At 44.6% G+C, this 16,297-nt stretch overlaps 1 protein-coding gene across 1 annotated transcript in view; it reads right to left on the reverse strand.

Moving 5' to 3' along the window:
- Positions 1–16,297, reverse strand: part of sptbn5 (spectrin, beta, non-erythrocytic 5) — a 635,480-nt gene that overhangs the window by 498,186 nt on the left and 120,997 nt on the right. Inside the window, exon 15 of the mRNA XM_070878655.1 lies at positions 14,903–15,118. Within this exon, the coding sequence (XP_070734756.1) occupies positions 14,903–15,118 (216 nt within the window). The remainder of the gene's footprint in view (positions 1–14,902; positions 15,119–16,297) is intronic.

The raw sequence follows: 16,297 nt of genomic DNA on the forward strand, positions 1-16,297 counted from the left end.
TGGCACAGGCATGCTGTGGTGTGTATATATTATACAGCTGTGCAGGTATAACTGGCACAGGCCATGCAGTGGTGTGTATATATTATCCAGCTGAATGGGTATAACTGGCACAGGCCATGAAGTGGTGTGTATATATTATACAGCTGTACAGGTATAACTGGCACGGGGATGCAGTGGTGTGTACATATTATACAGCTGTATGGGTATAACTGGCACAGGCCATGCAGTGATGTGTATATATTATACAGCTGTACGTGTATAACTGGCACAGGCCATGCAGTGGTGTGTATATATTATACAGCTGTACAGGTATAACTGGCACAGGGCATGCAGTGGTGTGTATATATTGTACAGCTGTACGGGTATAACTGGCACAGAGCATGCAGTGGTGTGTATATATTACACAGCTGTACAGGTATAACTGGCACGGGCCATGCAGTGGTGTGTATATATTATACAGCTGTAGAAATATAACTGGCACAGAGCATGCAATGGTGTGTATATATTAAACAGCTGTACAGGTATAACTGGCATGGGCGATGCAGTGGTGTGTACATATTATACAGCTGTACAGGTATAACTGGCACGGGCCATGCAGTGGTGTGTATATATTATACAGCTGTACGGGTATAACCGGCACAGGCCATGCAGTGGTGTGTATATATTATACAGCTGTACAGGTATAACTGGCACATGCCATGCAGTGGTGTGTATATATTATCCAGCTGTATGGGTATAACTGGCACAGAGCATGCAGTGGTGTGTATATATTATACAGCTGTCCAGGTATAACTGGCACAGGCATGCAGTGGTGTGTATATATTATACAGCTGTACGGCTATAACTGGCACAGGCCATACAGTGGTGTGTATGTATTATACAGCTGTACAGGGAGAACTGGCACAGAGCATGCTGTGGTGTGTATATATTATACAGCTGTGCAGGTATAACTGGCACAGAGCATGCAGAGGTGTGTATATATTATACAGCTGTACAGGTATAATTGGCACGGGCATGCAGTGGTGTGTATATATTATACAGCTGTACAGGTATAACTGGCACAGAGGATGCAGTGGTCTGTATATAGTATACAGCTCTACGGGTATAACTGGCACAGGCCATGCAGTGGTGTGTATATATTATACAGCTCTACGGGTATAACTGGCACAGAGCATGCAGTGGTGTGTATATATTATACAGCTGTACAGGTATAACTGGCAGCCGCCCTGCAGTGGTGTGTATATATTATACAGCTGCATGGGTATAACTGGCACATAGCATGCAGTGGTGAGTATATATTATACAGCTGTACGGGTATAACTGGCAGATGCCATGCAGTGGTGTGTATATATTATACAGCTGTACAGATACAATTGGCACAGAGCATGCAATGGTGTGTACATATTATACAGCTGTACAGATATAACTGTCACGGGCCATGCAGTGGTGTGTATATATTATACAGCTGTACAGGTATAACTGGCAAAGACCATGTAGTGGTGTGTATATATTATAAAGCTGTACAGGTATAACTGGCACAAGCCATGCAGTGGTGTGTATATATTATACAGCTGTACCGGTAAAACTGGCACAGAGGATGCAGTGGTGTGAATATAGTATGCAGCTGTACAGTTATAACTGGCACCGGCCATGCAATGGTGTGTATATATTATGCAGCTGTACAGGTATAACTGGCACAGAGCATGCAGTGATGTGTATATATTATACAGCTGTACGGGTATAACTGCCACCCACCATGCAGTGGTGTGTATATATTATACAGCTGTACGGGTATAACTGCCACGGGCCATGCAGTGGTGTGTATATATTGTACAGCTGTACGGGTATAACTGGCACAGAGCATGCAGTGGTGTGTATATATTATACAGCTGTCCAGGTATAACTGGCACAGGCATGCAGTGGTGTGTATATATTATACAGCTGTACAGGTATAACTGCCACCCACCATGCAGTGATGTGTATATATTATACAGCTGTACAGGTATAACTGCCACGGGCCATGCAGTGGTGTGTATATATTATACAGCTGTACGGGTATAACTGGCACAGAGTATGCAGTGGTGTGTATATATTATACAGCTGTACAGGTATAACTGGCACAGGCCATGCAGTGGTGTGTATATATTATACAGCTGTACGGGTATAACTGGCACAGGCCATGCAGTGGTGTGTATGTATTATACAGCTGTACAGGTATAACTTGCACAGAGCATGCAGTGGTGTGTATATATTATACAGCTGTACGAATATAACTGGCACAGAGCATGCAGTGATGTGATGTATATTATACAGCTCTACAGGTATAACTGGCACAGAGCATGCAGTGGTGTGTATATATTATACAGCTGAACGAATATAACTGGCACAGAGCATGCAGTGGTGTGTATATATTATACAGCTGTATGGGTATAACTGGCACAGGCCATGCCGTGGTGTGTATATATTATACAGCTGTGCAGGTATAACTGGCACAGAGCATGCAGAGGTGTGTATATATTATACAGCTGTACAGGTATAATTGGCACGGGCATGCAGTGGTGTGTATATATTATACAGCTGTACAGGTATAACTGGCACAGAGCATGCAGTGGTGAGTATATATTATACAGCTGTACGGGTATAACTGGCAGATGCCATGCAGTGGTGTGTATATATTATACGGCTGTACGAGTATAACTGGCACAGGCCATGCAGTGGTGTGTATATATTATGCAGCTGTAGAGGTATAACTGGCACGGGGATGCAGTGGTGTGTATATATTATACAGCTGTACAGGTATAACTGGCACAGAGCATGCAGTGCTGTGTGTATATTAGACAGCTGTGCAGGTATAACTGGCACGGGCCATGCAGTGGTGTGTATATATATTCTACAGCTGTACAGGTATAACTGGCACGGGGATGCAGTGGTGTGTACATATTATACAGCTGTACGGGTATAACTGGCACAGGCCATGTAGTGATGTGTATGTATTATCCAGCTGTACAGGTATAACTGGCACAGGCCATGCAGTGGTGTGTATATATTATACAGCTGTACAGATACAACTGGCACAGAGCATGCAGTGGTGTGTATATATTATTCAGCTTTACGTGTATAACTGGCACAGGCCATGCAGTGGTGTGTATATATTATGCAGCTGTACAGGTATAACTGGCACAGGGCATGCAGTGGTGTGTATATATTGTACAGCTTTACGGGTATAACTGGCACAGAGCATGCAGTGGTGTGTATATATTATCCAGCTGTACAGGTATAACTGGCACAGAGCATACAGTGGTGTGTATATATTATACAGCTGTCCAGGTATAACTGGCACAGGCATGCAATGGTGTGTATATATTATACAGCTGTACAGGTATAACTGGCAAAGACCATGTAGTGGTGTGTATATATTATCCAGCTGTGCGGGTATAACTGGCACAGAGCACGCAGTGGTGTGTATATTTTATACAGCTGTACAGGTATAACTGGCACAGAGCATGCAGTGGTGTGTATATATTATAAAGCTGTACAGGTAAAACTGGCATAGACCATGCAGTGGTGTATATATTATACAACTGTACAGGTATAACTGGCACGGGGAATGCTGTGGTGTGTCTATATTATTCAGCTGTACAGGTATAACTGGCACGGGCGATGTAGTGGTGTGTATATATTATACAGCTGTAGAGATATAACTGTCACGGGCCATGCAGTGGTGTGAATATATTATACAGCTGTACAGGTATAACTGGCACCCACCATGCAGTGGTGTGTATGTATTATACAGCTCTGCGGGCATAACTGGCACGGGCCATGCAGTGGTGTGTATATATTATACAGCTGTCCAGGTATAACTGGCACAGAGTATGCAGTGGTATGCATATATTGCACAGCTCTACGGGTATAACTGGCACAGAGCATGCAGTGGTGTGCATATATTATACAGCTCTTCGGGTATAAATGGCACAGAGCATGCAGTGGTGTGAAAATATTATACAGCTGTACAGGTATAACTGGCACAGAGCATGCAGTGGTGTGTATATATTATACAGCTGTTCCGGTATAACTGGCACAGAGGATGCAGTGGTGTGAATATAGTATACAGCTGTACGGGTATAACTGCCACCCACCATGCAGTGGTGTGTATATATTATACAGCTGTACGGGTATAACTGGCACGGGCCATGCAGTGGTGTGTATATATTATGCAGCTGTACAGGTATAACTGGCACAGAGTATGCAGTGGTATGCATATATTGCACAGCTCTACGGGTATAACTGGCACAGAGCATGCAGTGGTGTGCATATATTATACAGCTCTTCGGGTATAAATGGCACAGAGCATGCAGTGGTGTGAAAATATTATGCAGCTGTACAGGTATAACTGGCACCGGCCATGCAATGGTGTGTATGTATTATACAGCTGTACGGGTATAACTGGCACGGGCCATGCAGTGGTGTGTATATATTATGCAGCTGTACAGGTATAACTGGCACAGAGCATGCAGTGATGTGTATATATTATACAGCTGTACGGGTATAACTGCCACCCACCATGCAGTGGTGTGTATATATTATACAGCTGTACGAATATAACTGGCACAGAGCATGCAGTGATGTGTGTATATTATACAGCTGTACAGGTATAACTGGCACAGAGCATGCAGTGGTGTGTATATATTATACAGCTGTGCAGGTATAACTGGCACAGAGCATGCCGTGGTGTGCATATAGTATACAGCTGTACGGGTATAACTGGCACAGGCCATGCAGTGTTGTGTATATATTATACAGCTGTACGGGTATAACTTGCACAGGCCATGCAGTGGTGTGTGTATATAATTATACAACTGTACAGGTATAACTGGCACGTGCCATGCAGTGGTGTGTATATATTATACAGCTGTACGGGTATAACTGGCACAGGTCATGCAGTGGTGTGTGTATATATTATACAGCTGTACAGGTATAACTGCACAGAGCATGCAGTGGTGTGTATATATTATACAGCTGTACGGGTATAACTGGCACGGCGCATGCAGTGGTGTGTATATATTATACAGCTGTACGCGTATAACTGGCACAGAGCATGCAGTGGTGTGTATATATTATACAGCTGTACAGGTACAACTGGCACAGAGCATGCAGTGATGTGTATATATTAAACAGCTGTCCAGGTATAACTGGCACAGGCCATGCAGTGGTGTGCATATATTATACAGCTGTACAGGTATAACTGGCACCCACCATGCAGTGGTGTGTATGTATTATACAGCTCTACGGGCATAACTGGCACGGGCCATGCAGTGGTGTGTATATATTATACAGCTGTACAGGTATAACTGCCACCCACCATGCAGTGGTGTGTATATATTATACAGCTGTACAGGTATAACTGGCTCAGAGCATGCAGTGATGTGTATATATTAAACAGCTGTCCAGGTATAACTGGCACAGGCCATGCAGTGGTGTGAATATATTATACAGCTGTACAGGTATAACTGGCACAGGCCATGCAGTGGTGTGTATATATTATCCAGCTGTACGGGTATAACTGGCACAGAGCATGCAGTGGTGTGTATATTTTATACAGCTGTGCAGGTATAACTGGCAGCCGGCATGCAGTGGTGTGTATATATTATACAGCTGTACGGCTATAACTGGCACAGGCCATGCAGTGGTGTGTATGTATTATACAGCTGTACAGGGAGAACTGGCACAGAGCATGCCGTGGTGTGTATATATTATACAGCTGTGCAGGTATAACTGGCACAGAGCATGCAGAGGTGTGTATATATTATACAGCTGTACAGGTATAATTGGCACGGGCATGCTGTGGTGTGTATATATTATACAGCTGTACAGGTATTACTGGCACAGAGCATGCAGTGGTCTGTATACAGTATACAGCTGTACGGGTATAACTGGCACAGGCCATGCAGTGGTTTGTATATATTATACAGCTCCACGGGTATAACTGGCACAGAGCATGCAGTGATGTGTATATATTATACAACTGTACAGGTATAACTGGCACGGGCCATGCAGTGGTGTGTATATATTATACAGCTCCACGGATATAACTGGCACAGAGCATGCAGTGGTGTGTATATATTATACAGCTGTACAGGTATAACTGTCACAGTGCATGCATTGTGTGTAGATTATACAGCTGTACGGGTATAACTGGCACAGGCCATGCAGTGGTGTGTATATATTATACAGCTGTACGGGTATAACTGCCACGGGCCATGCAGTGGTGTGTATATATTATACAGCTGTACGGTTATAACTGGCACAGAGTATGCAGTGGTGTGTATATATTATACAGCTGTACGAATATAACTGGCACAGAGCATGCAGTGGTGTGTATATATTATACAGCTGTACAGGTATAATTGGCACAGAGCATGCAGTGGTGTGTATATATTATACAGCTGCAGGGGTATAACTGGCACAGGCCATGCAGTTGTGTGTATATATTATCCAGCTGTACGGTTAAAACTGGCACAGAGCATGCAGTGGTGTGTATATTTTATACAGCTGGACGGGTATAACTGGCACGGGCCATGCAGTGGTGTGTATATATTATACAGCTCTACTGGTATAACTGGCATAGAGCATGCAGTGGTGTGCATATATTATACAGCTGTGCAGGTATAACTGGCACAAGCCATGCAGTGGTGTGTATATATTATACAGCTCTTCGGCTATAACTGGCACAGAGCATGCAGTGGTGTGAAAATATTATACAGCTGTACAGGTATAACTGGCACAGAGCATGCAGTGGTGTGTATATATTATACAGCTGTACAGGTATAACTGGCACGGGCCATGCAGTGGTGTGTATATATTATGCAGCTGTACCGGTATAACTGGCACAGAGGATGCAGTGGTGTGAATATAGTATACAGCTGTACAGGTATAACTGGCACAGAGTATGCAGTGGTGTGTATATATTATCCAGCTGTACGGGTATAACTGGCACGGAGCATGCAGTGGTGTGTATATTTTATACAGCTGTACAGGTATAACTGGCAGCCGCCATGCAGTGGTGTGTATATATTATACAGCTGTACGGGTATAAGTGGCACAGGCCATGCAGTGGTGTGTATGTATTATACAGCTGTACAGGTATAACTGGCACAGAGCATGCAGTGGTGTATTTCTATTATACAGCTGTATGGGTATAACTGGCACAGAGCATGCAGCGGTGAGTATATATTATACAGCTGTACGGGTATAACTGGCAGATGCCATGCAGTGGTGTGTATATATTATACAGCTGTACGGGTATAACTGGCAGATGCCATGCAGTGGTGTGTATATATTGTACAGCTGTACGGGTATAACTGGCACAGAGCATGCAGTGGTGTGTATATATTATACAACTGTACAGGTATAACTGGCACGGGCCATGCAGTGGTGTGTATATATTATACAGCTGTACGGGTATAACTGGCACAGGCCATGCAGTGGTGTGTATATATTATACAGCTGTACGGGTATAACTGGCACAGAGCATGCAGTGGTGTGTATATATTATGCAGCTGTACGGGTATAACTGGCACAGCGCATGCAGTGGTGTGTATATATTATACAGCTGTACAGGTATAGCTGGCACAGAGGATGCAGTGGTGTGTTTATATTATACAGCTGTACGCGTATAACTGGCACAGAGCATGTAGTGGTGTGTATATAATTATACAGCTGTACAGGTACAACTGGAATAGAGCATGCAGTGGTGTGTATATATTATACAGCTGTACAGGTATAACTGGCACGGGGCATGCAGTGGTGTGTATATATTATACAGCTGTACAGGTATAACTGGCACGGGCGATGTAGTGGTGTGTATCTATTATACAGCTGTAGAGATATAACTGTCACGGGCCATGCAGTGGTGTGTATATATTATACAGCTGTACAGGTATAACTGGCACAGAGTATGCAGTGGTGTGTATATATTACACAGCTGTACAGGTATAACTGGCACAGAGTATGCAGTGGTGTGTATATATTGTACAGCTCTACGGGTATAACTGGCACAGAGCATGCTGTGGTGTGTATATATTATACAGCTGTACAGGTATAACTGGCACAGAGTATGCAGTGGTGTGTATATATTGTACAGCTCTACGGGTATAACTGGCACAGAGCATGGTGTGGTGTGTATATAGTATACAGCTGTACGGGTATAACTTGCACAGGCCATGCAGTGGTGTGTATATATTATACAGCTGTGCAGGTATAACTGGCACGGGGCATGCAGTGGTGTGTATATATTATACAGCTGTACAGGTATAACTGGCACGGGCGATGTAGTGGTGTGTATCTATTATACAGCTGTAGAGATATAACTGTCACGGGCCATGCAGTGGTGTGTATGTATTATACAGCTCTACGGGCATAACTGGCACGGGCCATGCAGTGGTGTGTATATATTATACAGCTGTACAGGTATAACTGGCACAGAGTATGCAGTGGTGTGTATATATTGTACAGCTCTACGGGTATAACTGGCACAGAGCATGCTGTGGTGTGTATATAGTATACAGCTGTACGGGTATAACTTGCACAGGCCATGCAGTGTTGTGTATATATTATACAGCTGTACGGGTATAACTTGCACAGGCCATGCAGTGGTGTGTATATATTATACAGCTGTACGGGTATAACTGGCATGAGCCATGCAGTGTTGTGTATATATTATACAGCTGTACCGGTATAACTGGCACAGAGGATGCAGTGGTGTGAATATAGTATACAGCTGTACAGGTATAACTGGCACCGACCATGCAATGGTGTGTATGTATTATACAGCTGTACGGGTATACCTGGCATGGGCCATGCAGTGGTGTGTATATATTATGCAGCTGTACAGGTATAACTGGCACAGAGCATGCAGTGATGTGTATATATTATACAGCTGTACGGGTATAACTGCCACCCACCATGCAGTGGTGTGTATATATTATACAGCTGTACGGGTATAACTGCCACGGGCCATGCAGTGGTGTGTATATATTATACAGCTGTACGGGTATAACTGGCACAGAGCATGCAGTGGTGTGTATATTTTATACAGCTGTACAGGTATAACTGGCAGCCGGCATGCAGTGGTGTGGATATATTATACAGTTGTACGGCTATAACTGGCACAGGCCATGCAGTGGTGTGTATGTATTATACAGCTGTACAGGGAGAACTGGCACAGAGCATGCCGTGGTGTGTATATATTATACAGCTGTGCAGGTATAACTGGCACAGAGCATGCAGAGGTGTGTATATATTATATAGCTGTACAGGTATAATTGGCACGGGCATGCAGTGGTGTGTATATATTATACAGCTGTACAGGTATAACTGGCACAGAGCATGCAGTGGTCTGTATACAGTATACAGCTGTACGGGTATAACTTGCACAGGCCATGCAGTGTTGTGTATATATTATACAGCTGTACGGGTATAACTTGCACAGGCCATGCAGTGGTGTGTATATAATTATACAACTGTACACGTATAATTGGCACGGGCCATGCAGTGGTGTGTATATATTATACAGCTCTTCGGCTATAACTGGCACAGAGCATGCAGTGGTGTGAAAATATTATACAGCTGTACAGGTATAACTGGCACAGAGCATGCAGTGGTGTGTATATATGATACAGCTGTACAGGTATAACTGGCACCGACCATGCAATGGTGTGTATGTATTATACAGCTGTACGGGTATAACTGGCATGGGCCATGCAGTGGTGTGTATATATTATGCAGCTGTACGGGTATAACTGGCATGAGCCATGCAGTGTTGTGTATATATTATACAGCTGTACCGGTATAACTGGCACAGAGGATGCAGTGGTGTGAATATAGTATACAGCTGTACAGGTATAACTGGCACCGACCATGCAATGGTGTGTATGTATTATACAGCTGTAAGGGTATAACTGGCATGGGCCATGCAGTGGTGTGTATATATTATGCAGCTGTACAGGTATAACTGGCACAGAGCATGCAGTGATGTGTATATATTATACAGCTGTACGGGTATAACTGCCACCCACCATGCAGTGGTGTGTATATATTATACAGCTGTACGGGTATAACTGCCACGGGCCATGCAGTGGTGTGTATATATTATCCAGCTGTATGGGTATAACTGGCACAAAGCATGCAGTGGTGTGTATATTTTATACAGCTGTAGAGGTATAACTGGCAGCCGGCATGCAGTGGTGTGTATATATTATACAGTTGTACGGCTATAACTGGCACAGGCCATGCAGTGGTGTGTATGTATTATACAGCTGTACAGGTATAACTGGCACAGAGCATGCAGTGGTCTGTATACAGTATACAGCTGTACGGGTATAACTGGCACGGGCCATGCAGTGGTGTGTAGATTATACAGCTGTACGGGTATAACTGGCACAGAGCATGCAGTGGTCTGTATATAGTATACAGCTGTATGGGTATAACTGGCACAGGCCATGCAGTGGTGTGTATATATTATACAGCTGCACAGGTATAACTGGCACAGAGCATGCAGTGGTCTGTATATAGTATACAGCTGTATGGGTATAACTGGCACAGGCCATGCAGTGGTGTGTATATATTATACAGCTGTACAGGTATAACTGGCACAGAGTATGTAGTGGTGTGTATATATTATACAGCTGTACGGGTATAACTGCCACGGGCCATGCAGTGGTGTGTATATATTATACAGCTGTACAGGTATAACTGGCACAGAGCATGCAGTGGTCTGTATATAGTATACAGCTGTATGGGTATAACTGGCACAGCCCATGCAGTGGTGTGTATATATTATACAGCTGTACAGGTATAACTGGCACAGGCCATGCAGTGGTGTGTATATATTATACAGCTGTACAGGTATAACTGGCACAGAGCATGCAGTGGTCTGTATATAGTATACAGCTGTATGGGTATAACTGGCACATGCCATGCAGTGGTGTGTATATATTATACAGCTGTACGGGTATAACTGGCACAGGGCATGCAGTGGTGTGTATATATTATCCAGCTGTCCGGGTATAACTGGCACAGGCCATGCAGTGGTGTGTATATATTATACAGCTGTACGGGTATAACTGGCACAGGGCATGCAGTGGTGTGTATATATTATACAGCTGTACGAATATAATTGGCACAGACCATGCAGTGGTGTGTATATATTATACAGCTGTACAGGTATAACTGGCACAGGGCATGCAGTGGTGTGTATATATTATCCAGCTGTCCGGGTATAACTGGCACAGGCCATGCAGTGGTGTGTATATATTATACAACTATACGGGTATAACTGGCACAGGCCATGCAGTGGTGTGTATATATTATACAGCTGCACGGGTATAACAGGCACAGGCCATGCTGTGGTGTGTACATATTATACAGCTATACGAGTATAACTGGCACAGAGCATGCAGTGGTGTGTATATATTATACAGCTGTACAGGTATAACTGGCACAGAGCATGCAGTGGTGTGTATATATTATAGAGCTCTACGGGTATAACTAGCATGGGCATGCAGTGGTGTATATATATTATACAGCTGTACAGGTATAACTGGCACAGAGCATGCAGTGGTATGTATATAGTATACAGCTGTACAGATATAACTGGCACAGAGCATGCAGTCGTGTGTATATATTATACAGCGGTACGGGTATAACTGGCACAGGCCATGCAGTGGTGTGTGTATATATTATACAGCTGTACAGGTATAACTGGCACAGAGCATGCAGTGGTGTGTATATATTATAAAGCTGTATGGGTATAACTGGAACAGAGCATGCAGTGGTGTGTATATATTATAGAGCTGTACAGGTATAACTGGCGCAGAGCATGCAGTGGTGTGTATAAATTATACAGCTGTACGGGTATAACTGGCACGGGGATGCAGTCATGTGTATATATTATACAGATGTACAGTTATAACTGGCACTGGCCATGCAGTGGTGTGTATATATTATACAGCTGTACAGGTATAACTGGCACGGGGATGCAGTGATGTGTGTATATTATACAGATGTACAGTTATAACTGGCACTGGCCATGCAGTGGTGTGTATATATTATACAGCTGTACAGGTATAACTGGCACAGGCCATGCAGTGGTGTGTATATATTATACAGCTGTACGGGTATCACTGGCACAGAGAATGCAGTGATGTGTATATATTATACAGCTGTACGGGTATAACTGACATGGGCCATGTCGTGGTGTGTATACGTTATACAGCTGTACAGGTATAACTGGCACAGAGCATGCAGTGGTATGTATATATTATACAGCTGTACAGGTGTAACTACCACAGGCCATCAAGAGGTGTATATATATTATACAGCTGTCCAGGTATAACTGGCACGGGGATGCAGTGATGTGTATATATTATACAGATGTACAGTTATAACTGGCACGGGGATGCAGTGGTGTGTATATATTATTCAGCTGTACAGGTATAACTGGCACAGGCCATGCAGTGGTGTGTATATATTATTCAGCTGTACAGGTATAACTGGCACTGGCCATGCAGTGGTGTGTATATATTATACAGCTGTACAGGTATAACTGGCACGGGGATGCAGTGATGTGTGTATATTATACAGATGTACAGTTATAACTGGCACTGGCCATGCAGTGGTGTGTATATATTATACAGCTGTACAGGTATAACTGGCACAGGCCATGCAGTGGTGTGTATATATTATACAGCTGTACGGGTATCACTGGCACAGAGAATGCAGTGATGTGTATATATTATACAGCTGTACGGGTATAACTGACATGGGCCATGTCGTGGTGTGTATACGTTATACAGCTGTACAGGTATAACTGGCACAGAGCATGCAGTGGTATGTATATATTATACAGCTGTACAGGTGTAACTACCACAGGCCATCAAGAGGTGTATATATATTATACAGCTGTCCAGGTATAACTGGCACGGGGATGCAGTGATGTGTATATATTATACAGATGTACAGTTATAACTGGCACGGGGATGCAGTGGTGTGTATATATTATTCAGCTGTACAGGTATAACTGGCACAGGCCATGCAGTGGTGTGTATATATTATTCAGCTGTACAGGTATAACTGGCACAGGCCATGCAGTGGTGTGTATATATTATACAGCTGTACGGGTATAACTGGCACAGGCCATGCAGTGGTGTGTATATATTATTCAGCTGTACAGGTATAACTGGCACAGGCCATGCAGTGGTGTGTATATATTATACAGCTGTACGGGTATAACTGGCACAGGCCATGCAGTGGTGTGTATATATTATTCAGCTGTACAGGTATAACTGGCACAGGCCATGCAGTGGTGTGTATATATTATACAGCTGTACGGGTATAACTGGCACAGGCCATGCAGTGGTGTGTATATATTATTCAGCTGTACAGGTATAACTGGCACAGGCCATGCAGTGGTGTGTATATATTATACAGCTGTACGGGTATAACTGGCACAGGCCATGCAGTGGTGTGTATATATTATTCAGCTGTGCAGGTATAACTGACACAGGCCATGCAGTGGTGTGTATATATTATACACCAGGGGATAAAGTTTCTGCTTGTGTACACTAGTAATATCAGTGCAACGTGGGCAAATTCGGCCGAAACAGTGCAAACGATTTGGGAATTTTAAATGTGACTTGTACCTAAAATGTGTTTATACCCTTTTACGCTGGTTTAAGATGCAATTACCTCGGATCAGACTCCGCCCACAAATCCAACACCACCTCCAGCTCAAAATTGCAAGGTTTCACCGATTGCGCTGGTTCGGGAAGGTTCGTGAAATTGTGCTCATCTTCTTAGGTGCACTGACACAATTGGGCATATTGTAAATGCTTTTTTATCAATAAACTGACTAATGTACACTAATGAAACTGTGAAATGGTTCTGTATTTTTTAAAAAAGTAATTTGCAGTGATTTAAAATCAGGTTACTCACAGGCAGGGGACTGGACACCCTTATTAAAAATGCTTAGTGCTGATAAATCCATTTTCAGTTGAATTAATAAACCTGGACCAGATTACCACTCTTACATGCATCAGAAACACTTTTTAATGGAAACTAAAAATACTATTACGTTCTGTTTCTCTACCTGATTGCGTCAGTTCATTGAAGATTTTACTTTGTGATTATGCAAATAAATATTCTCAAAAACTTGAACTGCAACCTCACCAGTGTAATTTGATTTGCATTTTGGTCACAATCTCCTGATTGCACCCAAAGCGGAAACTCTACCCCTGATGTGAGTCAGTCACTATACTTACCTGATATCCATCACTCATATGACATTGTACTTGCTCTCGGGGCTGAATTTGAACTCATGTCACCAATGATAAAGGGATTAAATCGACAAAATGTACTATGTATTCATTTTTCTTTCCCTGTTTCAGTCGGTGCCCCTGGGTGAGAGAGCGGAGAGGTCAGAGAACTGTGCAGCTGAAGGGAGGACTGTCTTGAGCTCCCTTTTAGTGGTTATCCCTGAGCAGCAGAGACCAGGGACTAATCCGATTCGCCCTCTTGGCTGCAGTTACACCGGATCCCACTGAGGCTAGGGTGGCCTGGGAAGAGAGGGATGGGACAAATCTTAGGGGTACATGGGGGGGGAGGGGATACACAATCTGAGGGGTACACAATCTGGGGGGTACACGAGAGGTGTACACGATCTGAGGGGTACACAAGGTGGGGGGGCATGATCTGAGGGGTACACGAGGGGGCGGTACATGATCTGAGGGGTACATGAGGGGGTGTACACGAGGGGGGTGTACACGATGGGGGGTACACGAGGGGGTTGTACACGAGGGGGGTACTTAATGGGGGTATACGAGGGGGGAATGGGACCAGGGTACTGTACCTCGGCCAGCTGGCAGAGCTCGGTGTAAGACGTGTCGATGTGTTTCTGGCTGCTCTCAATGCTTGCTTTGTTGAAGTCCCCGTCAGGCTCGGCCTGCGAGGAGAATTGGATCTCGGTCGTTCCACGGCGCATCGATCGGCTCCTCCGCGGCTTGCTGACCCTCCGGGTCGGACTGTCTTCAACAGTGTGGTCAGTGACAATCTCACTCTGTACCTGCTCAACACAAGAACACACCCCCGTCAGCCAGGGCTGAAACTTCCCACCTCCACTTTATCATTTGTGCTCTCCCCAAGAGGCGGGATTGTCTGCGTCATCAATGTCTGCCCTGATACTGGTTGGTGACTCGCACACCTCTGGGCGCCTCACCACCGCCACAGGATCAACGGCTTGGCCTCTCCGAAAACCTCGGCCTGACTCACACAGATTGAGGCCAGGAAAGGAACCAGCGGGATGCTTGGTGCTGGGGTCGATATTGAATAATTGGATCAATAATTGAAGCTGAGGATGATCCAGCCAACAACGAGAGAGCCGCGCAGTGTTGGATTGCTCCAGCAAAGGGCCGGCACACACTGGACCGGCCAAAATCCCTCCTTCTGCCCTGTAAACCATTGCCATTTGCAGTTTCTGATTGTAGTTCAATAGGAACCGATTGAGAAATGGTACCAAGATATTTACAGCTGTGCGCGAGGAAGGCAGGGTAATCGGACCCGGGGGAAGGGTGAGAAGGACGGGGGGGTGGGGGAGGGCATGGGGGAACGAATGAGGGGGGGGGAAACAAGGAGGGAACACAAGGGGGGGGCACAAGGGGGGACACAAGGGGAGAGGCACGAGAGGGGGGAACGAGAGGCGGGGAACGAGAGGGGGAACAAGGGGGAGAACAAAGGGGGACACACAAGGGGGGGACACACAAGGGGGGGACACAAGGGGGAAGATACAACTGGGGATACAAGAGGGGGCTAACTAAACTGGAAGCAATATGGTGGAGGAGGATTTCCTGGAGTGCATAAAGGATGGTTTTCGCGACCAATATGTCGAGGAACCAACTAGGGGGGAGGCCATCTTAGACTGGGTGTTGTGTAATGAGAGAGGATTAATTAACAATCTCATTGTACGAGGCCCCTTGGGGAAGAGTGATCATAATATGGTGGAATTCTACATTAGGATGGAGAATGAAACAGTTAATTCAGAGACCATGGTCCAGAACTTAAAGAAGGGTAACTTTGAAGGTATGAGGCGTGAATTGGCTAGGATAGAATGATACTTAAGGGGTTGACAGTGGATGGGCAATGTCAGACATTTAGAGACCGCATGGATGAATTACAACAATTGTACATTCCTGTCTGGCGTAAAAATAAAAAAGGGAAGGTGGCTCAACCGTGGCTATCTAGGGAAATC

Source organism: Pristiophorus japonicus, chromosome 4, assembly GCF_044704955.1.
Source record: "Pristiophorus japonicus isolate sPriJap1 chromosome 4, sPriJap1.hap1, whole genome shotgun sequence".
NCBI classification, from domain to species: domain Eukaryota; kingdom Metazoa; phylum Chordata; class Chondrichthyes; family Pristiophoridae; genus Pristiophorus; species Pristiophorus japonicus.